Source organism: Ochotona princeps, chromosome 13, assembly GCF_030435755.1.
Source record: "Ochotona princeps isolate mOchPri1 chromosome 13, mOchPri1.hap1, whole genome shotgun sequence".
In the NCBI taxonomy this organism is placed as follows: domain Eukaryota; kingdom Metazoa; phylum Chordata; class Mammalia; order Lagomorpha; family Ochotonidae; genus Ochotona; species Ochotona princeps.
The window spans coordinates 34,246,569-34,271,466 of record NC_080844.1 but is presented as its reverse complement, the minus strand read 5'-3'; the positions used below and the strand labels follow the sequence as shown (position 1 = coordinate 34,271,466).

The window sequence follows — 24,898 nt, the reverse complement described above, 5'->3', positions numbered from 1 at the left end:
GCCTGGGAAAGCAATGGAGGATGGGCCAGATCCTTGGGACTCTGCACTTGTGTTGGTAGTCCAAAGAAGTTCCTGACTTCTGGCTTCAGATTGGCTTAGCACCTGCTGTTGTGGCCATCTGGGGAGTGAACCAGTAGACAGAAGATCTTTTTCTGTTTCTCTTCTCTGTGTAAATCTGTCTTTACGATAAAGAAAATAAATCTTAAAAAAAAAAAAAAGAAAATTGAGGAACCAAAATGGGTGATTGATATCAATCCTAGGGTATACAGCTGGGAAAGGAGCAAGACTTTAAATGGAATTATTTTCTTCAAAACAGAAGGTTTCAGTGCCTCTTCCTTTTATGCTGAAAGCAAATGTGTAATTTGCAAAAATCACCAACATAGAGGTGAGGTAAAAAGAGTGTTTCTTAATGATTTTTGTTATATCTGTAGAGTAAGGTATTTTCTGAAAACGAAGGGGGTAAAAGTTGAAAGGACAACTTAAGGAAAGAAAAACTTAGATACTGCATTACTTTGTGGAGTATGTTGCTAAATGTTAAATTTGTTGTTAAAATAAATACATAGGTGATGAAGATTATTATTACTATTATAGCAATTAAATGTTCTCAGCTAAGGCTGAATATTACAGGAGGCTCTTTATCTATCTGGCTTTTCTGAGGACCAGTTAACTGCTTCAACTAAATGTAAGAATGAAGAAGTCAGATTGTATGACTGTGGCAATTTGGGAGTTTTTCAGAACAAATGCAGGAAAGAAACCAGTGATGCCTGAGATGTGAATGCACTGGTGAGAGGACATTATGGATGAATATAATAGGTTTCAGGATGATCAGCTGAGGAGAAATGATGGGCTTATTAGAAATGAATGAAATGAAGTCAGCAGTCTTAAACAGACCAAGTAGGGGAGAAAAGGTGGAAGGCTTGGGAGGTAGTTTCTGGAAGTGGGATAGCAGACGTGTAAACTGTCAGTGTAGGGTAGAGAAGTGTATTGCTAAAGAAGTTTGGAGGTCAAGTTCATCAAAACTGGAAAGAACAAAGGATGGAGACTTTAGCCAGGAATCAGAAATTCTGACTAGTCTCAAATTTGGCTTTACTCCACATTTCTTTTTTTTTTTTTTTTTTTTTTTTTTTTTTTGTCGGGTCTTCTTCCCTCCCAGGGCCTGAGTCTCACTGGGTGCATGGAAACACCCAAGCTGTGCGCCAACCATCTGGCTGGTAAAGGTGATGAACGCGTAAAAGACCTGTGACCGCCTGGGTTTACTCCACATTTCTTAGAAACTTTGTTAGTCACTGATTTATGATGGCAGAGGTTAGAGGGAACCAGTGTCTTCCCTTGTTACACTTCTTACCCAAGGGATCATGAATTATACCAGACCAATTCTCCTAGTCTGGATGCATTAGACATATCTGGAAAAATCAGAAAAACAATATATTCTCTTTGCATATATCCTCTGTCAGCTATTTCACCTTGATAATTTCCCTCTTGGTTCACTCTTACTCCTTTTCTGTATTGGCAAGACTGAAGAAAACTGTGTCACTTTATATGTCATAACTGGATCTCTTGATTTTTTAAAAAAGGATTATTTGTTTACTTAAAAAGAGTGACAGAGAAGCAGAGACAGAGATCTCTCGGTTGCTGGTTTACTCCCCAAATGCTCACTGTAGCCAGGTCTTGGCCAAGCTGAAGCTGGGAACCAGGAACTCAATTGTGATGTCCCACATGGGTAACAGAGGCCTGGAACTTGGGCCATCTTCCTCTGCCTACCAAGGCACATCATCAGGAAGCTGGACAGGAATCAGTATGTCCAGCTGGCCCTCTGATCTGTGATGCTGCTGTCAGGAAGCAGCAGCTTAACTTGCTGTGCCATGCCAGACCCTTGCCTCTAAATTAAAAAAAAAATTATGTATGAAACTGAGAGACAGCGAGAGATAGACGCATACACACGCAGAGCTCCCCTCCACTGTTTCATTCTCCAGATACTGGCAACAGGACTGTAATCCAGGTCTCCCATGTGCTTAGCAGGAATCCAACTACTTGAGCCAGCACTGCTGCCTGCGAGGGTCTGCCCTGGCAGGAGGTTGGGGTCAGGAGGCAGAGTGCTTGTGAGTTGAACCCGAGTGTCCAGATGCAGGCTGGAGGCATCACAGCTGCTAGGAGAGATGTCCACTCTGCCACATCCAGTTTTTAGAATTTACTTATAACTGCTTCGTTTTGTCTGCTTAACATCTTGATGTTTTCAAGATCATGCCAGATGATGTCCAAGGCACTGTCTCAAACATTCCCACAAGCAGCGACCAGCTTCGACTCTTTGCATTTGAAGCAGAAGTCAATGAGAACTTCGAAATGGCAGCGGTGTATTATGAAGAGGTGATCAAACATCTTCCTAGAGATTGTTACTATTATTTGTAAATTATAGGCATAAATAGTAACTGATTGTTTAAAACTTGATTGGTGAAAGAGTAGACGTTAGATCACTAAAACAGAAAGTCAAAAAACATGCCCACATGAGAAAGATCATTTGATTATTTTACAAAGATGTAATTTAGTCAATGGGAAAAATAATGTTAGAATAATCGATAATCCATGTATCATTTTAAAATGAACCTTGATTTAAGCCTTAAACATTTCAGAAAAGTCAGCTCCGAGACTAACAAAGTTTTAGAAGAGACAGGGGTGAAATCTTGACCTGAAGTTAGGCAAAGATTTCTTAGGTGTGACATCAAAGCACCATGAGACACATTACAATGTGATAGATGGACCTTACTCAAAATTCAAAACTTTTGTTCTGTGAAAGAAATGAAAAAAAAAGAAAACACACACAAATCAAGAGAAAATTTCCCCAAATCCTGATGAAGGATTTATATTTAGAATATTCAAAACTCCCAAAATTCAGTAACACTTTCATATGAGCATATTTTGAGTACTTGTTTTTAAATTATTTTTGCAGTGCACTCAAGAACAAAATTGTAGGGACATATAGCAACTCCATGTTTAACTTTTTAAGAATTTTGATATGGACTGTATCTGTAGATTGCTTTGTATAGTATTGACATCTTAATAATATAAATCTTCAAATCTATGAATGAGGAATGTCTTTCCACTTATTTATATGTAAGCAGGGTTTTTTTTTGGCTTTACAGATAAATTTTAATTGCCATCTCAAGAGTATGGAAGAAATGATTATATTTAGTTGATTAACTATATAAAGTGAAGCTTTATGTCTTTGAAGTATTGTATTAGTTTGGTATACACTAGGAAGTATAGGTAATATACACTAGGAAGAAATGGTTTGAGGATTCAATTTTTTTTAAAGATTTATTCACTTTATTACAAAGTCAGATATACAGAGAGGAGGGGAGACAGAGAGGAAGATCTTCCGTCCGATGATTCACTCCCCAAGTGAGCCGCAACGGCCGGTGCGCGCCGATCCAAAGCCAGGAGCCAGGAGCCTCTTCCGGGTCTCCCACGCGGGTGCAGGGTCCCACAGCTTTGGACCGTCCTCAACTGCTTTCCCAGGCCACAGGCAGGGAGCTAGATGGGAAGTGGAGCTGCCGGGATTAGAACCGGCGCCGATATGGGATCCCGGGGCGTTCAAGGCGAAGACTTTAGCTGCTAGGCCACGCCGCCGGGCCCAAAGATTCAATTTTTAAATTGTTTCTTAAAAATTGTCTTTGACCCTTTCCCCCATCCTAAAAGCAAAAGTAAATGATTGTGGTAAGCATTTGGGACTCAATGGGAAATACATGGTTTCTGTTTTCATAGGATTTATAGTATTTGTGGAGTGTTTTTGGTGTTACATGAATTAAAAAAAGAAAAAAAACAGGTCACAGAGTCACAGTAGCCATGGTGCTCATAATATTTTACTTGCCTAGAGGTTAGTCCGTGAGCCCCAGAACCTGGATCACTGGATAGATTATGGTGCCTTCTGTCTGCTAACTGAGGACAACATCAAAGCCCAGGAGTGTTTTCGAAAAGCCCTGTCACTCAACGAAAGTCACATCCAGAGGTATGGGTGGGAGGGCAATGGGATGCTAGATGAACGTCTGCGTGGGATTGCCCTGCTCCCACAGTGTGGCCCGGGTCCATGTTCACCCTATCAGTGGTCTCTTCTCAGCTTGTTGCTGTGTGGTGTCCTGGCGGTCATGATGGAGAACTACGAGCAAGCAGAAATTTTTTTTGAGGATGCCACCTGCTTGGAACCCACCAATGTCATAGCCTGGACTTTGCTTGGTATAGTGTTTTCCTGTGATCCATTTTAAGATGCTTTCTTTTTCTTCAGTGGCTCATAATGTAGAAACATTAAATTCTTTATCATATTGTCTTAGAAAATCCATCATATAAATGTCAACATCTTTCTTTACGCAGGCTTGTACTATGAAATTCAGAATAATGATATTCGAATGGAAATGGCATTTCATGAGGCCTCCAAACAGCTTCAGGCACGAATGGTTCAGGCACAAGTATCAAAGCAAAAGAGTGTTGGTACTGTAGAGTACACCGAAGAAGGAAAGAAAATAGAATCCGTCTTGAGTCCTTGGGCAGCCACAAGTGGTTCTACAGTGGCATTCAAGACAGAAGCCCCAGCAGGTAAGGCCAGAGCATGGTGCTGCAGAGTGGTGAACAAGTTGTCAGATAGCAAGCACTCAGTAAATAATTGTTCTCTAAATGAGTATGTTAGTGTTTTTTTTTTTAAGATTTACTTTACTTGGAAGAGTTATAGAGTGGGTGGTGAAGGTTGGAAGAGAGAAAGAGAGAGAATCTTCCATCCACTGGCTCACTCCTCAAATGGCCACAACAGCTGGAGCTGAGCCAATCTGAAGCCAGCAGCCAGGAACTTCTGTTTCTCCCAAGTAGATGCAGAAGCCCAAGCATTTGAGCTATCCTCCTCTGTTTTCCCAGGTCACTAGCAGGGTACTGAAACAGAGGTGGAACAGCTGGAATTCAAAACTGGCACCCAGTGGGCAAAGGATTAGCTTGCCACACCGTTGCACTGGCCACAAGTATGTGGAATTTTGAGTTATTTCAGGATGACAAGAGAAGCCCTTCTAAATGTTTGTTACTGCTGGTAGTCAGAGCTTCTGCTATTGAGATTCATCTTTTTTGGGAATTACTGTACCCTCGGTATCCCTATTAAGACATACCATTCTAGCTGAGTAAATGTTTTGCTTTTTCCTCCCACTCTCCTCTCATGTAGATTTCTACCATGAAAAATTTCTCTATATATTTTTTGTATTTGTTTCACTTTTGTACTCTGTTTATCCCTTTATTTAAAAAAAAGACAAATATTTGAAAGACAGAATTGGGGAGACAGAATATTTCTTCTGTTGGTTCACTCTGCATGAGGCTGCCAGAGCCGAGCTGGACTTATCCAAAACCAGAAACTAGGAGCTTCTTCCAGGTCTCCCAAGTAGCTGCAGGGGCCCAAGAACTTGGCCCATCTTCTGCAGCTTTCCTAGGCACATAAGCAGGGAGCTGGGTCAGAAGTGGAGCAACCGGGACTTGAACAGGGGTCCTTATGGGAGGCTGGAATCTCATATGCCAATTTAACCTGCTACACCACAATGCCAGCCCGTGTCAACTCCTAATCGCTCTTTTCCTCGTAATCAACTCTTTTCCTCCAATTTTGGAAATCAGACCATTCTAATGTATTAAATAGTGTTTTGTTTTGTTTTGCTTGCCTTCATTATTATTTTGTGTGCTGTTTAAAAAAGTACTCCCATGTAATACTTGTAAATTTTTGTGCTGTACACAGTGATATTTTTTAAATTTTTTTTTAAAGATTTATTCACTTTATTACAAAGTCAGATATACAGAGAGGAGGAGAGACAGAGAGGAAGATCTTCCATCCGATGATTCACTCCCCAAGTGAGCCGCAACGGGCCGATGCGCGCCGATCCTAAGCCAGGAACCAGGAACCTCTCCCGGGTCTCCCACACGGGTGCAGTGTCCCAATGCATTGGGCCGTCCTCAACTGCTTTCCCAGGCCACAAGCAGGGAGCTGGATGGGAAGTAGAGCTGCCGGGATTAGAACCGGCGCCCATATGGGATCCTGGGGCTTTCAAGGCAAGGACTTAAGCCGCTAGGCCACGCCGCCGGGCCCCACAGTGATATTTTAATACATCTGAATTGACCCAATCAAGCAGATAACATTTCCATTTCATTTCCTTTTGTTTATTTTTTGCACCTACCACCACCTCCCTTCCAACTTCTTATGCGTATGCCAGGCGTTCCTGGGAACTCTAGTTGTCCCACCATGCTGTGGGACACGAAAACCTACCTCCTGTTATTCTGTTAATGCCTGCCAGCTAGCCTGCAACCTACTCACCCTACCTGCACCATACCCTTAGAAGGATACCATGTACCTGCTAACATTGTCCGTGCCTACAATGCCAGGAAACACTTCAATGATGGAAGTAGGGGGTGAGGAGACTTGAGGAGGAAGATGGGCAATCCCAGAGCCTGTGAAACTATATGATAAAATAACAATAACAAAAGAATACCAGGTGCTACGCAGTCCTTGAAAGAGAAGCTTTACTGAAGGCCTGTGAGAAGATGGGGGATAGAGGTGCAACAAAACCCAAATCTGTCTTCCCGTTGGGAAAGGGGCTTGGGAATTTATGGAGTTAGTATAAATGAGACATAAACACAGTGAGAGAACAGATGCGGAAGGAAGGGGAGGGAGAGCCCTTTGGACATTCACACTAACAAAGGAGCCACTACAGAAGTGCAGTGGGTATCCAAGCAGGGCTGCTGCTGGGAAGTCCTCCAAGGCGTGTTGGTTAGCGGGGAGATCAGCCTAGGGTTTCTGCAGCGCATTCGGAATTGCTCTGTGCAGTCTCCAGGCATGAGTTTGCCTGCAAACGGTTCTGTCTAGGTTTATCCCAAAGTGCAAAAAAGTAAGATTTTTAGCAATGATTACAGTGTGGGCTTAGCAAGTTACTATGCCACAGACAGGCAAACAACAATTACAGGATGCTAGTATGTTTGGCAGCTAAGGGAAGCTTGCTGTTAGGCAAAGGGGAGTGTACTCTTTGCTATCCTTGCTTCTGTCTTTCTCATCCCTTCCTCCAACTCTTCTCAGTGGCCAGTAATCACTCTCCTAAGCCCAGATGACAGGAAAAAAGCACATCCAACATTCGTCTTCCTGTGTCTGGTTTATTCCACTTAACATAACAACCCCCTGTTTCATACATTTTACCACAAATGCCAAAATTTCAATATTTTTGGTTGGATAATATCCAATTGTGTATACATATCACATTTTTTTATTCATTCATCCATTGGTGGATACCTGCCTGAATATCTATGATAGCTGCTGTGAATATTCTCAGTGAATGTGAGACAGTGGGATTTGTGAACAGAGAGGAGACACCCAACAAGACGTAATCTTTTATTATTGTGCTGGCATAAGGTCCAATTGGAGTCATATCCCAAAATAGTAAACCTCAGTTAGAGAGGGATTTCCTTGTATCTTTTAGCATCTGTCTCCCCCATATGTTGGTTACACACATTTTTAATTGTCTTAATTCTACATGACAGCTATAGGAACTTTTTTAGATGAAATTGACATTTCATGAGCTGAACATATTTAACGTAACAATTTGGTGCTTTTCTCTGTTTACTTTAAAATAGTTTTGATTAGCATGTGTTTCAACCAGTGCATACAGTGTGAAATGATTAAATCAGCCTTTCAGCATCCCTGCTTTCCTGCACTGGTGACTACAGTTCACAATAATGTTACAGAACTCTGGAAACTATTACTTCCTGTGTCTTTGGTATTGTTTATGTGAGGAGTGACTCCAGTGTCAGCCCTGAAGATCATTTTAGACCCTGCACCAGTTCCGCATTTTTTAGGCTTTGTGTATTTAAGTCTCATTAGATAGCTCCTGATCCATTGCAAAGTTTCCAAAAAAGGAAAACAACTCTGTTCTGCACCAATCCCTGTATCCTACGGCCCTATACACCAATCCCTAGTGGTAGTGTATCCCTGATGCCCGTCCCTTGCTGTAAAAGTACACCCCCTCATGCTTTCTCTCCCTCTCTCTTCCCCAAGGCCATCTTTCTCTGCTCAAATAAAGACCCCCCGTGTGACTCGCTGCAATCTGGTGTATGGGTTTGTGGAGAAAATTCCTAGCAGTTTATCTAACCTTCCTTTATCCTTCAACCACCCCCCCATCAGGTTTTTTTTCTTTTTAAGATTTTTGATTTTATGCATTTGGAAGGTAGAGAAGCAGAGAAAGAGGCAGAGACAGTGAGACACCTTCCAGTCACTGGCTCCCTGGGTAGTATTTGACCACAGAGAGAAGGTGATGGAGTTCCTGTAGTGGCTGCACTGTTTTCTAAAACTGTGTGAATTTTGCCATGCAGGTTCTTGAGATCCTGGCTTTAGGAAGTAACTTGTACACTAGGGATCTGATAGACAGTCTCATGACTTGGGCTGCGCACTGGGATTGGATGGGTGCAGGGGCATCTAGTGACAGAAACTCTGTCTTGAGTTTATGGTTTGTTCTCCTTAAATTATTCAGAAACATGTTTATCAAAAAATCTGCATCATTCATGTACTATTTAAGGAATATATTTCTCATGCCTTGTAATTTTGACCTCCTGTAATTCTAAGTTATAATTTAATCCTTTCAGCTCCAGGAACTACACTATCCATTCTTGATGAATTTCTTGAAGAATCCTCCAAACTGCAGGCTGAACCACAAGAACCCATTTTGGCTGCACAACCTCAGGATCCAAATGTGGGCCTAAAGCCATCCAATACATTTCTTAAAGAAGTATCAGAGAAAAAAGGTAAATTTGAATAAAGATTTCTAGTTTAAAGAAGGGTATAAAGAAATTATACAGGTTGTTTGAAACTGATTAATCTGTCCTGTTGCCTGTGTTTCTTTCATTGTTCTGGTCTCTGAAAACCACATTCAACAATAAAGTGAATAAACATAGATTTTTTTATTTAACTCAGAGAAAAGCCAGTTACGGCCAAGAACTTTTTATTTTAAAGATTTATTTATTTTTATTGGAAAAGCAGATCGGATTTGCAGATAGTAGAGAAAAAGATCCTCTATCCACTGGTTCATTCCCCAAGTGGCCGCAACAACCAGAGCTGAGCCAATCTGAAGCCAGGAGCCAGGAGCTTCTTCTGGGTCTCCCACATGGGCACAGAATACCAAGGCTTTGGGTTATTCTCTACTGATTTCCCAGGACATGAGTAGAGATCTGGAAGGGAAGTGGAGCAGCCAGTACATGAACCGGTGCCCATATGGGATCCCAGCGCTCACAAGGTGAGAATTTAGCTATTGAGCCATCACGCCGGGGGCCCGCACCTTTCCTAATGATCCTTTGTCTTCAGTGTATCTGCAGATTGTTTCACATTCAAAGAGATGTGAATACTTTTGAAAAACCCTTCATTTGTTTGCAACCTTACTGTGAACCGCCAGCCATTTCACTTTGTCAGTGTCTTGAGTTCTGCTTCTGGTGGACTATTGTTGGAGATATTTAAGCTTTCCAGATCATGGTCCATCTCATGTGTGACATCAGAATACCCTGCTGGTTGCATTTGTGTTTCTGAATTTTTGCTATTTCTCTTCACATCTAACCTTCTGTCTTTCAAATGTAATATTTTCAGAAGCCTCAAAATGTCAAGAATCATCAGCCTTTCTGCATCCCAGCCCTTTTGGTGTTTCCCAAACACCCACCACCATCTTCATGGAGACCATTCGCTTCTTGCTAAAAGTCAATGCTGTGCAGGTCAGAGTATCTGGAAATATGAACAACTTATTCTGTCCATGTTGGTTTATCTCTACAAGCTTAAATGCATGCAAAACAGAAACCACATTTGTTTGTTTTTAAAGATTTATTTATTTTTATTGGAAAGTCAGATATACAGAGAGGAGGAGAGACAGAGAGAAAGATCTTTCATTCGCGGATTCACTCCCCAAGTGACAATGGCCAGGCTGAGCCAATCTAAAGCCAGGAGCCAGGAGCTTCTTCCAGGGTCTCAAGGCTTTGGGGCCATCCTCTATTGCTTTCCCAGGCCACAGGCAGGGAGCTGGAAGGGAAATGGAGTCCTGAGACACAAACTAGTGTCCATTAGGGATCCTGGCACATGCAAGGCGAGGGCTTTAGTCACTAGGCTACCATATCGGGCCCCAAATATGCTTTTTTTTTTTAATACCACTATTACCTTTATTGACACATTAGGGACCCAAACATGCTTTTGAGAGCTCAACCTAACCCCAACGGGAAGAATATCCAAATACGAACCACTTTCCACAAATCCCTTCAGAGGGCCTTACTACAAGATTTCTTAGAATCTGATTTTCCCTTGCAGTATATGCACAGAGCACTTGCCCATGAGGTGTTATGCCCTCAAGGAGGCCCCAGCTGTGAGTACTACTTGGTGCTGGCCCAGACACACCTTCTGAAGAAGGACTTTGCCAAGACAGAGGAATATCTTCAACTAGCAGCCCAGATGGACTACCTGGTAATGACTTCTGCTACGGTCTCGTGAGTCTAAGGAAGGGAGGAGCAGGCAGTATTAGAGGTAGAGATGGCATGTCATAGGGGAAGTTTTGTGATCTGAGGGTTGGGGCTCATCAGCTGCAAGTAAACTCATCAATCTATACCTTTCCATTGGCTTTTCTTCAGTAATCTTGAGTTTTGCAAAGGGCAGAGAAAGAAGGATGTTATTTCAGGCTTTTAGACTTCTGTTTTCTCTGTGTGAACCCCGTGTTTTTCTTAAGACAAGATGGCCTTGAGGAGTATGTGAAAGAAATGAGAAGACAGTCCTATAGAAGCACCTTCCATGCCTCTGAATGGGATTCTTCCTGGATGCAATTGGAGAAAGGAAATAAATGAACCATCAGTGCTAAGCAGACATCATTAAGGTGCCTCAGCCTGAGCACTGCTTGTTCTTCCCTTTCTCAGAACCCTAATGTCTGGGGCTTGAAGGGCCACCTCTATTTTCTGAGTGGGAGCCACGGGGAAGCCAAAGCCTGCTACGAGCGCACCATTAGCTTCGTGGTAGATGCTGCTGAGATGCACTTCATCTTCCTGCGCCTAGGGCTCATCTACCTGGAAGAGAAAGAGGTGAGGGATGAGGGAGGGGAAGTGTCTGTCCTTTGGGCCATGGTCTGCAACCTGATGATCATTCTAGTGTTCACATCCATGTGTGTGGACTACAAAGAGCAATAGGATAATAACCCTTTCACATCCAAAGGTCAGTTGACTGGCCTGATCTCAGATAATTAGTAATCAGTGGAAACAGGACTCAAACCCAGACTGTTAAAAAATAATCTGGTTTTCACTTGAGTAGAACCCTCGGAGCATGCCCCACATCAGGGATCTGGGATGGGTGGGGGATGGGTAGGCTTCTCCCTTTATCAAATCCCTTACCCCAGATACAGAAAATAACAATAATAATAATAATAATGTGGAAACAATGGTCTTACCCACTTTCCTCTAGCCCTTAAACATTTGTGCCCTAATCAACTATTTAAAGATTATCAAAATTAAAATAGAGAGAGAGAGAATAGTCTGGTTTTACCCATTACACTACTGAAAATTAAGAATTCAGCAAATGCTATTTTGGCCACAACTTAATTTGCCATAATAGAAACATTCTGAGCTTAACTAAGTGTCATAGCCTCAAAGGGAGTTCTCCAGACTTCATCAACAACAAAGGTTTATTTAATCTTGCTAATTGCACTTCAAAGGGTACCTTCACCTGATATTCCATATTTTAGGGATACCTCAAAACTTAAAAAAAAAGAAAACAAATAAAATAAAAAGAACTTTCCATTGTGGAAATTTTCAAAGTAAAACTGGATAGTAGAGTAAACCATCATGGACTCAGACCACTGTAGATGCTTTTTACCAGCATTCTCCAAAAGGCCTGTTGGCTCCCAGCTTCTCATTTGACTGCATTTAATCCTCCTATCCCAGAAGCCCTAGTTTTCTTTCTTTTTCATGTAAATCAACAATGACACTAAGCATGTGCAGTGTTTTATAATATGTTGGTGGAAAGGCCTGAGAGAAATTGCTACCGCTCTGCAGTAAAGAAGATAAGAGAAGCTTTTCTTTCTGGTGTTGATTGAAAGCTGCAACCTCACGTTTCTTCTGGCTTAAGCAGTCTAATAGGCAAGTAGGTTCTGACCTATTTGGTCAGGTTTTGCTGTGGAGCCATCTCTCACGTTGGAGTATAATACAGGAATGAATGCCCCACTGAGACTAAACTTCTATCTCCAAGGAAGAGACTCAGTGTAGGGTGTGTGTCTAGCATAATGCCACATGAGGTCGCTTTTGAGGAGAGAAACCTGGTCTGTGAAGCAGTTGTGGAATTGGGATAATCACTGTGGTTGCCTAGAACTTGCAAAACACTAATTCCTTACCTCAATGTATTGATCGGTCCATCTCTTCTACTTGGTCTTCTGGTGTGTGTTCTCTGAAAGTAGATGTAACAATACATTACTCAGGTAACTCAGCTCGTTCTGGGGACCAGTGTTGTGGCACAGCAAGTTAAGCTGCCATTTATGATACCAGCGTCACATATTAGTGCATCTGAATGGTCCACTTCCCATTCAGCTCCCTGCTAATGTACCTGGGAGAGCAGTGGGAAGATGACCCAAGTCCTTGGGCCGCTGCCACCCATGTAAGAGACCAGGATGGAGCTCCTGGCTCCTGGCTTTGGCCTGACCTGGCTGTTGCAGTTGTTCGGGGAGTGAACCAGCAGATGGAAGATCTTTCTCTGTGTCCCTTCTCAATCTGCCTTTCTAATAAACAAATAAATAAACCAGTCTTGGAAAAAATTTAGACTGTTCTGGAATACAATTATCAGAGGTCCCATCAGTATTTTTTAAATCCTAGTGTTTGAGGCCTTCAGAATAACAGTAGCTTAGTGGTGCTTTCTTTCTACAGTACGAAAAGGCTAAGAAAACCTACCTGCAGGTCTGTAAAAGATCACCTTCGTGCCTCACCTGGCTGGGCCTGGGGATCGCCTGCTACCGGGTAAGAAGCTGAAGGCAGACAGCCGACCGTGTGCTGGGGGTGCAGCTGTCAGAGGTCCCATAGTTGTCACCCTCAGTTTTTAAATCCTAGTGTTATTTGGTTACAGACACTTTGTGATGTGATTGTGAGAAAAGGGTGCTATGAGAGATGAGTCTGCTCCCAGGGATGGGTGATTATTAGGCACAGTAGCCCTTTGAAAGGCAGGAGGAACTGCTGCAGGTTCAGGGGGTAGCGTCAGTGCATACCCCTGGAAGGTCCCCACACCCCCTTCCTTTCTTCCCTGTCCTCCACAGATGCAAACATCCTGCTGTTCCTGCCCAATTTCTTGTGTGTTTTTGATCCCACATGATTCCTTTCCTCTGAATACCTTACTCTTTTAAGTTTTACTATCTCCTTGATTTATATTTTTATACCTCTCTATCTATTAGAAACATGGCAGCACTGGCAAAAGTGCAAGAAACCAACTATACCAACTATTTGGGATTAGCCAGACTTTTATTTTGAACATTATAAAAAACATTTTCTTGGTAGGCAGGGTGTGGCTTCTTATCTCCTCCTGTCCCCCCAGATAAAGGAAGGAAAAAAGAGAATGTGGAAACAATGGTTTTACCCACTTTCCTCTAGCCCTTTGCATCCTAATCAACTATATCTAAATCATCAAAAATAAAATAAAAAAAGAAGACAATAACAAAAATATTTTCATTGGGATAGAAATAAAAGCCAAAACACTTCCATTAAACATTATAAAGTTATCAAAGTAATCTTTGCCTCATCAGTGTGTTTAGTTACACACTGCACAAATATCTATGTGTATATATCGTGATTTATTTGATCAATCACTAATTGAACTTTGATGTTTATTTGCACAATTATACTATTCTCAACATAAAGTTAGGATAAATATTCTTGGACATGAATCATTGTACTTAACTCTCACTAATACCTTAGGATACATTCCTAAACCTGTTTTTAGTCTTTAAATGATGATGTTAACGTGCCTCCTAGAGAGGCTGTATTTTCACCTGTACTCTGCCGGAAAGTATTTTAACTTATCAACAATGCACATTATCACAGCTTGGCACTTAGCTGATACTTTGCTACAAGAATTTGCAAATTGCCAAATGCAGGGGCCCTCAGAAGTCACCTTAGCACTCACTCTGTGGCTCACATCCCTCCTCAAGCTCCGCTTTCCCGGGCTCCCACAGTGGTTCTGCCCCTTTCTCTCCAAGTCTTACCTCTTCTCTTGCTCCTCCCCTCCGTCCCACCACAGTTGCTGGATCCTCCTGGGTGCTGTAGGCAGCCCTTTTCTCCTGTCACTTTTTTTCTTATCTTTCAGTGGATTCATGGGAGGCAGGGATTGTATTGTATTTTCTTTTAATCTCAGAATCTAGCATGCTGCCTGGCACAGAGTAGTTCCTCAGCAAATGTAGGTGGATTCGGTGTCTCAGTAACATCCACATTGTGAGCCTAAGTATGGGCATGGTTGAAATTTGATTTTCCATCCATTCTTAAAAGATTTATTCTGTTATACTTGAAAGAGTTACAGAGAGAGGGGGAGTCAGAGAGTGTAGGAGAGTGATCTTCCGTTCGTTAGTTCACTGCCCAGAGGCTGCAGTGACTGGGCTGGGTCAGACTAAAGCCAGAAACCTGGAACTCCACCCAGGTCTCTCACAAGAGTGGCAGGATTGCAAGCATTCAAGCCACACTTCACTGCTTTCCAGGCACATTTGCAGGGAGCTGGATTGAAAGTAGAATAGTTGGGACTAGAACTGTTGCCCCAGTAGGGATGCCGGCATCATAGGCAGCGGCTTAACCTTCTGCATCAGCAGGCTAGCTCCTGTTCCCCTCTTTTAAAACGGAGAAAATGGGAGCTGGCACAGTGGCATACCAGGCTAACTCTCTGTCTGCTGCACCAATTCTAGTTCCAGGTGCTCCACTTGTGATCTAGCTCCCTGCTAGTGGCCTAAGAAAGCAGAGGATGGCCCAGTACCTTGGGACCCTGCACCCATGCTGGAGACCCAGAGGAAGCTCAAGGCTCCCAACTGTGGGTGGATTGAACTCCAGCCATTGTGGCCACCACTTGGAGAGTTAACTAGCAGATGGAAGATCTCTCTTTTTAACTCTTTCAAATAAAATTAATAAATCTTAAAAAACAAATAAAATAAAATAAATGATAAGATACTTTTGAGAAAGACCTGTTCTGTCTTCAGTTGGCCTGTTGGAAGATTTTACAAAGCACACCAGCAATTTTAGGATGTAGTGATAATGTCTGTAGGCCTGGAGCATGAGTGCACCCTAGACTTTCTGCATACAGCATTGAATGCTCATGACTGCGCTGTGAGACACTGATACTAAGAAAAAGGAGTGTTTCTAGAAAATAGTGTTTTGACAAATTTAAAAATTATTTTTAAATCATTAACAATTTTTATTTTAAATTTATTTTTAAAATTATTACTTTTAAATTTATTTTAAATATTTTTTTATTTTTAAAATTATTATTATTTTAGGATACAATTCCATAGGCTCCGGGATTTCCCTTTTGCCCTCTTCAAATTCCCTTCCCCCAACTGATTTCCCCCATATTATTATAGTGGTGTAATCCTTCACAGAGTCCAGAATCCTATTTTCAAGATATATTGAACAGTTTCATTGGGAGTCCATCTTTGATTTGGAAGACATATACTGCATTGTACCTTCACATCTAGATATGATAGTCCCTATTACACACTTACTATACCTTCCATTAAATGAAAAGCCATACAACAAAATCAACAACAGGAAGAAAACTAGAAAATTTACAACAACTTGAAGTTAATGATGTGCTACTGAATGACCAATGTGTCACTGAAGAAATGGTAGAACTTTAACTTCAAGAAAGGGATGCATATTGTAAAGAAAAAACTAAATTTGTGTGTGAGAGCCTATTATGTTAAGTGCTGAATGAAGAGCACAGGATAGTAAATACTTTTGGCTTCCAACACTGCCACCTGCATTTCATGGTTCACAGATGCCCTGAAAGGTCTGCCAGGAGGGGCAAGGAAAAGTGTGAGACAAGAGCCTGGATACAGCCCTCCAGATCACCCCATTAGACTTTTCCATCAAAATAGTGCTACTTTTGTTTCTGATATCACGCAACCACACATGATTTCATTTAAAACAAGAATTAGGATGCCAAAATATAAAAAAATCAGAAACTGTTGGTATGAGTCACAGGCTCTGATGGTCCCTGGAGGTAGTGGTCTCCTCTAAGCTGACCCCAGCTGGCATGAGTGAAAACCCCTCTCCCTTGTCCCCTTTGGTCTAGCTGGAGGAGCTCACAGAGGCTGAGGACGCGCTCTCTGAAGCCAATGCCTTGAACAACTACAATGCTGAAGTATGGGCGTATCTGGCTCTGGTCTGCCTGAAAGTGAGTATTTTCTTTTGCTTGTTTCCTTCAAAATAGAAGTAGAAAATGTATTTCAAGCCGTTCACAAAGTTCTGTCTAATCAGGAATGATACAGTTTACAATCATTTTTATAAGTTTATCAGAGGTTTAAAATATATTTTGAATTACAGTTATTCATTGAGCCTTATTCAGTTAAAGCAATTAAGAAGAAAACTATGTTCTGCACAAATTGAGGGAAAATAAACAATTTCTAGTGGAAGTCAGTGTTTATTATCCTTTCACAGTATCCCCTTAGAGAACAAGATGAGGGACCAAATTAGCAAGCATCAGTGAGAGGACAACTTAAGAATGACAGTTGAAGTTTGATGAAGTCTAGATTTGGTCTTTATACTGATGATAAACGAAGGGCCAAGGTTGGGCAGCTTCTACTTGCATTGTGCTTTAAAATCCTATATTCAGGTGTTTTGCTGGACTGGACATTCCAAAAATGGAAGCAATAATGGATCAGAATGTAAACCAGGTGAAGGATGTGCTAAAGGGATGCCTTACTAGTCTGTTTTCTTTCTTTCTTTTTCTTTCTTTCTTTCTTTCTTTCTTTCTTTCTTTCTTCCTTCCTTCCTTCCTTCCTTCCTTCCTTCCTTCCTTCCTTCCTTCCTTCCTTCCTTCCTTCCTTCCTTCCTTCCTTCCTTCCTTCCTTTCTTTCTTTCTTTCTTTCTTTCTTTCTTTCTTTCTTTCTTTCTTTCTTTTTTTCTTGAACTACTGTCCAAAGGTGTTCGTTCTTAAAGAAGCTGAATGGGGAGTGGGGTAGCCAGGAATTGAACTGGCACTCTAACATCAGATGCTGGCATTTCAAGTGGTGGCTCAACGTGCTGTGCTACATTGCTGGCACAATTTTTGAATTCTTACCTCAGTTCTACTTTAACTAGATATAGGATCCACAGCACATCAGCCTTCTGGGCCTTAGTTTCCTCATCTTTAAACCAAAAAGGTTAGTATAAAAAATCTTGAAAGCAACAAATGTTTTAAAGAAGTTATAAATGTTTATAAGAAACAGAAAGCAGAGGTGAGTTCCCATCCGCTGGTTCACCCCCAAATGCCCACATTAGCTGGGGCCGAAAGCCTGCATCTGCGAGCCAGGAGCCCAGGCTGGTCCCTCACTTGTTGGGTGCCAGGGACCTGACTACTGGGGCTGTCACCTGCTGTCTCCCATTGTCTGCATCATCAGGGAGGAGCAATTGAGAGCAGAGCCAAGACTTGAAACCAGATACTCTGCTGTGGAATGTGGGCATCACAGTAAGTGTCTCAACCGCCAGTCCACATGTCCAACACTCAGTATGAAAGATCCTAATGTATTTCTCTGAAACTGATGGTTCAAATAGGGAAAAAATGTGTTGAAACTATATAACCCAGTTTACTGAATTGAGTTCAACACCAATGAGAAAATCTGAATTCTTTTTAAGCACAAATAAGTTATTCGTAAAAGTTGGCCACATGCTAAACCACAAGAAAGGTTTAACAAATACATGCTAGAATAAGATAAAAACACAGTGTAACTATAAGCCAAAGACATGCACACATACACACACATGTATACATGGGAACATAAAACTTGCTTGGATTTAATTTATGGGTCAAAGAGGAAGTCATATGACAGTTTCAACTATGAGGTCTCATGGTAGCTAGAATCCTAAAGATTCTTGTCTTCCCCAAGATTATTCAAGTACTTATTGAGGTCCTAGTGTAAAGGATTTTAAAGATTAAAGTGCCAAACTAGTTGGCCGTAAAATATAAATATTATCTAACAGCCAGTCTAGTAATCTTCTAAAAGTTAAGTTTTCTCTCGCAGGGGTAGAAAGGGAAGTCAGACAGAGCTGAATCCCAGGAAGAAATCCACACATTGTCACTAACTTGAGGATGACAACCAATGTGAGTGGCCTCTAGAAGCTAACAGCAGTCTCCACTGAAACCAGCAAGGCCATGGGGACCTTCGTTGAGGAAGTGTAAGGAGCTGAATTCCACCAGCAGCCTGAGGGAGCTCTGAGGTGGCTGCTTCTGCAGAACCTGGACATAAAAGCCCAGCTAGATAAGCCCTGATGTTAGCCTCAGAAGACTCTGAGCAATGCCAGCCATCTGACCTAGGTGACAGGATAGTTTTAAGATTCTAAGTGTGGTAAGTCAGTACATAAAAATAGAAAAATTACTTGTAGTAGATTTTTATAATGAAGAACCCTGATTAATTGTACTTTGAAATCCATAGTTTGCAATGTGATGTTGACACTCTGTTCTTGAAGAAATGGGGACTTTTTCATTTCTCTGCACCTGAATTTTGGTTGAGCTAGTGACTTCCTGTGGTAGAATAGGGTGCAAATCACATTGTGTGAGTTCTCCAAGGCTAGGCCTTTACTGCAGCTATTGCTCTTGCTCTGTTGAAGTTCTGGGACACTGTAACGTGGAGAAGCCCAGTTTAGCCTTTACAAGGCTTGAAGTCCACATGGAAGAGAACTGATGAACCACCAGCTGTTTGGAAAAAGGCTTTCACCCACCATTCCTTGCAAGAGTCATGACTCCAGCTGCATAAGTGACCTAACAGAAAGATCAGTCTAAGAACAGTCTAGCTTCCCTAAGGAATTTTCAGAAATAATATATAATCATATGCTGCATAGTATCACAAAAATGATCCCATATGGTTGTATTACCTGGTGATTGATGAAACCATCTTAATTTGCCTGGGCACACTTTATAATATTCACAACCCTGAAACCATCTAATAACTTCTTGGCACATAGTCCCATCATTAAATGACATCTGACTGTATTGTGTTTGGGCATTTGTTGAACCCCGAGTAGGTGACTGAAAGAGATTGACTAAAAACAAGTACTTGGGTCCCTGCCACCCCATGAAAGACCCCAGGCTGAGTTAATCTGGTTTTGGTCTGGTCCATTCCCTGCTGTGTGGACCAGTGGATAGAAGATCTCTGTTGTTGTTTGCTTTTCAATGCAGCTTGAAAATTATTTAAAATACATGTAAAATAAAGCCTGACTTTTCCACTTATTAGCTTAAGACCTTAGCAAGTTATTTATTCTTTGTGCCTAGGTTCTCTCTGTAAATCAGAAGTGGTAAAGAACAGCTATTGTCACCTAGATCTTGAGAATTAAGAATGAATGCAAGTAAAGCATTTAAAATTAAGGCCAACAGGAGGTTAGCATTAAATGGGATTAAGCTGTCCTCTGCAGCACATGCCATATGGACATAGGTTCAAATCCTAGCTGCACCACATCCAATCTACTCCCTCCTAATGCACCTGGGAAAGCAATGGAAGATGATCCAAGTGCCTGGGCTGCTGCACCCACATCAGACACAGGTGAAGCTTCTGGCTTCTGTCTTTGGCTCAGCCCAGTCCTGACCATTGCTGTCATTTGGGGAGTGAACAAGTGGATGGACATTTCTCTTTCTCTCTCTCTCTAGTTTTGCCTTCCAAATAAATAAATTTTTTTAAAAAAGATCAACAATGAAAACTATAATTCACCTCATATGCATTATGAATGTTAACTATTTTGAACAGAATGGCTTCACTTCCAAGCCGACTGAATGAATCACACTGCTTCAGAAAAGATGAGAGAGCAGTTGTTTTCAAGCCTTTAGAAACACACACATTAATATTTTACCTTCCACTTTCATTTTCTTGCTTCCTCTTTGAATTTAGAAGCTGTTAACTGGGAAGAGTTTAGTATCCTCTGCCTTAGAAAACTACATCAGGCACTTTCCCCACCATGTTAATGACATAACGTCATTATCATTTCTACACTTCTTTTTTTTTTTTTTTTCCAGGCTGGACGGCAACTGGAAGCTGAGCAGGCCTACAAGTACACAATAAAGGTCTGACACGAATGCCTCTCTCATTTGCCTGCACTGGGAAGCAGGAACGTGCAGGCTTAGTTCAGGATTGGGAGCATTCCAGGACACATGTTCCTGGAGGCTGTTTTTAGCACCTTTAATATTCTCTGGGAGCTGCTAGATTTGCAGTAAAACCCTGCACTTTTTCTGGCAAAATAATTAGGCAAATCATGAATGTTCCTAGTGCTTGATGAATTTTCACAAAATAAACCTAGCCACATCACCAGCACAACACTAAAATCCTTTAATGGAATTTCCATTACATTGGGAATATATAAAGAGATAATTCCATGTCAGGGAACTATGTTCTGTAGTTGTGGTTTCACAAATGAGAGGCCTCCTAAGCCATGCAGGTATGCCATGTATTCTCTTCCTTCTTATAGCTGAAACTGAAAGACGAGGGACTGCTTGAAGAGATCCACACGGTGCAGGAGACAGTTGGCTTTGGGAATCCATCTTTCTGATAACCTGTGCAACTCTAGAATTTTCTACATGGACTCGAGCTCATTCCTTCCCAGAAAAAGTTTTCACCATGTGAAGCACGGAGCCGGAGAAGCAGCATTAACCACAGAGACCCATCCACATGTTTCGGCCTCTGGCTGTTACTGGATGCTTTATTTATTAAGAATAAACGAAATTACAATAAAAAGTGGAAGAAAGTTCAAAATTCATCAGCGTGGTTCTGGAGTTTATATTGAAGTCACAGATAATTTTATATTAGTAAAATGACATACTATTTATACAGTTATGTGTATAAATTAAGGCATAGTGGGGTCATTATTTGGGCTTCTGCAATTTGGAATTGAAGACATCTCCACATGAGCGTTCCTTGAAGCTGCTAAGACTGGTCACTGCTTCAGGCACGGGGCCTGTCAGCTGGGGAAGCGCCCTTCTGGGAGCTCCAAGCAACAGAGCGATGAATGGGGCACGACCTCCCTGCAGCCAGAGCTCCTGGCTGCCCGTGACCAACAGGGTGCCCTCAGACGCGCACCCCGAGGCCCTGCACCGCGCCCCTGCACTCCTGGACTACCGGAATTAAAGGGTCTGAATGATTCGTTCCTTTATGGAAAGGCGTGATTGCTTCTGAGAGGCAAAGCTGAACAGAGAAGTTAACTTCGAATCTCGTTAGGTTTCCCCCGAGGAACGACCAGGTTAGTTCCCGCATGGGCCCCGTCTTCCCACCACACTGCGCCGCGTCCCTCATTGCAGAAACGGGTTGCAGAAACGTGTCCCTGCACCCTCGCCATCTCACAAGCCCAGCTCCCGAATGGGACCTCTCCCGTCCGGAACGCCAACTGGAAAAACGCCGCTTCCGCCGCAGCTTAAAGCACCAAGCGGCGCTGTGGGAAAAAGACGAAAGAAGGAAGAGGTGGAGCTCGGGGACCCTCGGCTTCCGGCAGCGGGGCTGTCGGGATAGATGGGGGAAAGGGGAGCGTGTGGATCCGCTCCCTGACAGCGGGGTCCGGCTGGTGCAGGCGACGCGCCCACCTGAGGAGCGACGCGCCATGGTCCACTTGAGTGAGTGAGCCGGGCCGCCTGAGGCCGTCCTGGCGATCGCGGGGCGGGGGCCTGAGGCGTGCGGAACCCGATGGAGCTGTGCTCCCTGTCGGCCCCGAGGTTCCCCCGAACCCGAAACAGACTCCTCTTACTAGTCTTCCCACTTGATGTCCTGTGCCATTGCACAGATGGGCAGCTGAGGCCCGGCGCGGTCACGGCTGGTAAAGGGCGGGCGAATGCGGGGTGCGGGTGGGCTGAGGGGGATCTCCTCTGGGCCGAGAAGCACACTGCAAGATCGGAGTGGAGGTGCGCCCCTGGCCTGTCGCACCTGCTTCGTTTCCCCGACACCCTCACTGCTTGTGTCCCGACAGCCGCCCCGCTCTGCAAGGCCTACCGCGGGGGACACTTAACCATCCGCCTGGCCTTGGGTGGCTGCACCAACCGCCCATTCTACCGCATCGTAGCCGCGCACAACAAGTGCCCGAGGGATGGCCGCTTCGTGGAGCAGCTGGGCTCCTACGACCCACTGCCCAACAGCCACGGAGAAAAGCTTGTCGCCCTCAACCTGGACAGGATCCGGCACTGGATCGGTTGCGGGGCCCACCTCTCCAAGCCTGTGGAAAAGCTGCTGGGTAACTGGGCCCTGGCCTTGGCGCCCACCGAGGGGGTTGGACAGTGAGGTCAGCTCTCCAGGCTACTGGGATCAAATGGGAGCCCGGGTTATGCTCTGAGTTGCCATTGGTATGTCCTTGTGACTTTATTGGCGACTGGAGTTTTATGCATTAAAATCTTAAAAAAAAAAAAAAGTCGGGGGAGGGTCATTGTGTGTCTCCAGTGGCCATCTGTCCACTGGCCTTTCATTCAAGCAGGGGGTAAACTCTGCAGAGAGGAGGGGGGGCGGAAGAGGTAGTCCCAGGAGAGGGAGAAGCAGGTGTTTGAACACTCTCAGTGCTGAGAGTGGGGTAGGGGCAGAGTTCCAGGCCTTCGCTGGCTTGTGGGCTCTGGGTTCCACTAAACACACAATGTGTTGCTTTTTTAGGTCTTGCTGGCTTTTTCCCTCTGCACCCCATGATAGTCACAAATGCTGAGAGACTGCGGAGGAAACGGGCACAGGAAGTCCTCTTAGCATCTCAGAAAGCAGATGCCAAGGGTGACGAGACAGAAGAGAGCGGTCTGCAGTGAGCCGAGCAGTGGGAATGAGGGCACAGCTCTCTAACAAACTCATAGGCACACCTCCTGGTGGCATTTGGAGGTCAATAAATGAAGTTTCTGGCCCAAGAAGGGCCAGAGATCTGTTCCTGTCCTGCACAGCAGAGTCTAGCTTTTTGGGCCTGTGTCGTGAGAAAGGCTGGCAAGGGGGGGTGGTACCTCGGGGTTGCGCCCTGGGGCTGCTGGCCAGCCAGTGTGTCTAGCTGGGGCCCTCCATGACATCCCTGCTTCATGCCCTCCTGTCAGCATTTTTGTGGCATGTACAAATCCTTCCTTAATCAGGCAGACTCATGCCTTCCTTATTGCACCAATACATAAGGAAACAGATACCTTGCTTATTGTTTTTGTAATTGGAGATTTATATCATCTTACCCAACACACGATTTCAAATTTATAAGACTGGGTATGAACATAGCCTTTCAGGCTGTAACAGCCTCACTGTCAGAATGAGAACCTGCAGGAGAGTGTCCCTCAGGCAGCACCTGTGTGCACTCTATGTTCGGGAGGATTCTACAGGAGCAGGAAGATAAGGAAGAGTTATCTCCATGGATACAGGTGAGAAGGCTTAGGGTCAGCGCTGCAAGCATGCCCAGGGATGCCCGATGTGAACTGTCACATGCCTACCTGCCAAGTCCTTTCTGACTTCTCTGCTTGGAGAAGAAAAACGATCCAGGTGAGAGCTTGTAAGCAATCCAAGCGGAAGGTCACTGGCGGAATGGTGTCGAGGCAGATGACCAATTGTGCCAAAGCTGTGCCAGTGGCTGCTCCTGCAGAGCTGCCGTGCTCTGCCCCCGTGCACTGGAGCTGCCTTTAGTGCACACTCTGTGGAAATCAAACACAGACTTCAGGTGCAGGAAATTCACAGAAAAGTTCTTAGCCCTGTCCATGTGCCACCTCACCCCTTGGGTCCTTGTGCTCTGTGGGCACTTGCTAGCTGCCACAGGTACTGGGGTCACTGCTGCCTGCCCGGAGTTGTGGCCAACAGGTTTGAGTTAAGGGGATGTTGAGGCCGGGGCAGGTGGAAAAGAACTGACTGTAGCTGGGTTGGACCTTAGATCTGGGAAGGAGAAACATTTTAAAAATGCTGGCAATTCTGAGAAGCATCAGCGCTGTTAATATGGGGTGGGTGTTTGGCCTAGTGCGTACGATGCCTTCAACCTTACTTGAGCGCCTGGGTTTGAGTCCCTTGAGGCTAGCGTCCTGCCGGGGTACACCCAGAGAGGCAGCAGCTGTTGTTCCCAGGAGCCGGGCCTGCCCACATGGGCAATCCTGATGCAGTGCCCGACTTGTGACTTGGGTCAGGCTCAACCTTCACTGTCACAGGCACTTGGGGAGTGAACCAGCAGAGGAGACCTCTTGCCCTGTCCTGGCTTGACACCACACACACTCCTGGTTTTGAGGTGTTTGTTTTTCCCACTCATTTTCTGCCCACTCAGGGATTCATCTGGAATTCTGGTTTGGCTCTGCTCACACATCTTTCCCAGCAGCTCTCCCTCTCCTGGACCTTCCCCAGTGTTCTCCAGGCTTGTTGGCCCTGCTAGCACCTAGCAGGCAGCCTGCCATAACCCAAATAAAACAATCTTATGCTTTAGCACTTTATGAAGGGGAGGGTTTGAGTCATGAAACCTCCACTACCATGGAAGTTTCTTAGAAAATCATTTTGAAGGCAGAGAGAAGAAGCCATCTGCTGCTTCACTCCCCAAATAGCTGAGATGCCGTAGGCCCAGGGCCAGCCTGCAGCCAGGTGCCCTGAGTGGGTGGCAGCACCCCAAGCGCTTGAGCCATCACCTGCTGCTGCCATGGAGTGCAATTAGCAGAGCCTGCCTCCCAAGCCCGCACGGCTCACCGCGCACCTGACACCTGCTCCCACCCAGGTTCCCGCGGAGGCCCCGGCCTCGGCCCCGCCCA

General features: G+C 43.9%; 2 protein-coding genes across 2 annotated transcripts in view; both read left to right on the top strand.

The window, feature by feature from the left end:
* CFAP70 (cilia and flagella associated protein 70) overlaps nt 1–20,955 on the top strand; it is a 56,640-nt gene extending 35,685 nt beyond the window's left edge. Inside the window, exons 17-28 of the mRNA XM_058671076.1 lie at nt 2,239–2,364; nt 3,870–4,003; nt 4,112–4,227; nt 4,363–4,584; nt 8,635–8,793; nt 9,626–9,747; nt 10,331–10,483; nt 10,927–11,088; nt 12,916–13,005; nt 16,310–16,411; nt 20,219–20,266; nt 20,668–20,955. Coding sequence (XP_058527059.1) covers nt 2,239–2,364; nt 3,870–4,003; nt 4,112–4,227; nt 4,363–4,584; nt 8,635–8,793; nt 9,626–9,747; nt 10,331–10,483; nt 10,927–11,088; nt 12,916–13,005; nt 16,310–16,411; nt 20,219–20,266; nt 20,668–20,748 — 1,515 coding nt within the window. The 3' untranslated portion in view covers nt 20,749–20,955. The remainder of the gene's footprint in view (nt 1–2,238; nt 2,365–3,869; nt 4,004–4,111; nt 4,228–4,362; nt 4,585–8,634; nt 8,794–9,625; nt 9,748–10,330; nt 10,484–10,926; nt 11,089–12,915; nt 13,006–16,309; nt 16,412–20,218; nt 20,267–20,667) is intronic.
* A 688-nt stretch (nt 20,956–21,643) lies between these two features.
* Nucleotides 21,644–23,054, top strand: MRPS16 (mitochondrial ribosomal protein S16). Its single transcript, XM_004583604.3, has 3 exons — nt 21,644–21,802; nt 22,153–22,413; nt 22,821–23,054. Exons 1-3 carry the CDS (start codon nt 21,790–21,792, stop codon nt 22,961–22,963), a joined length of 417 nt encoding a protein of 138 aa, XP_004583661.2. The 5' UTR covers nt 21,644–21,789; the 3' UTR covers nt 22,964–23,054.
* Nucleotides 23,055–24,898: the final 1,844 nt, after the last annotated feature.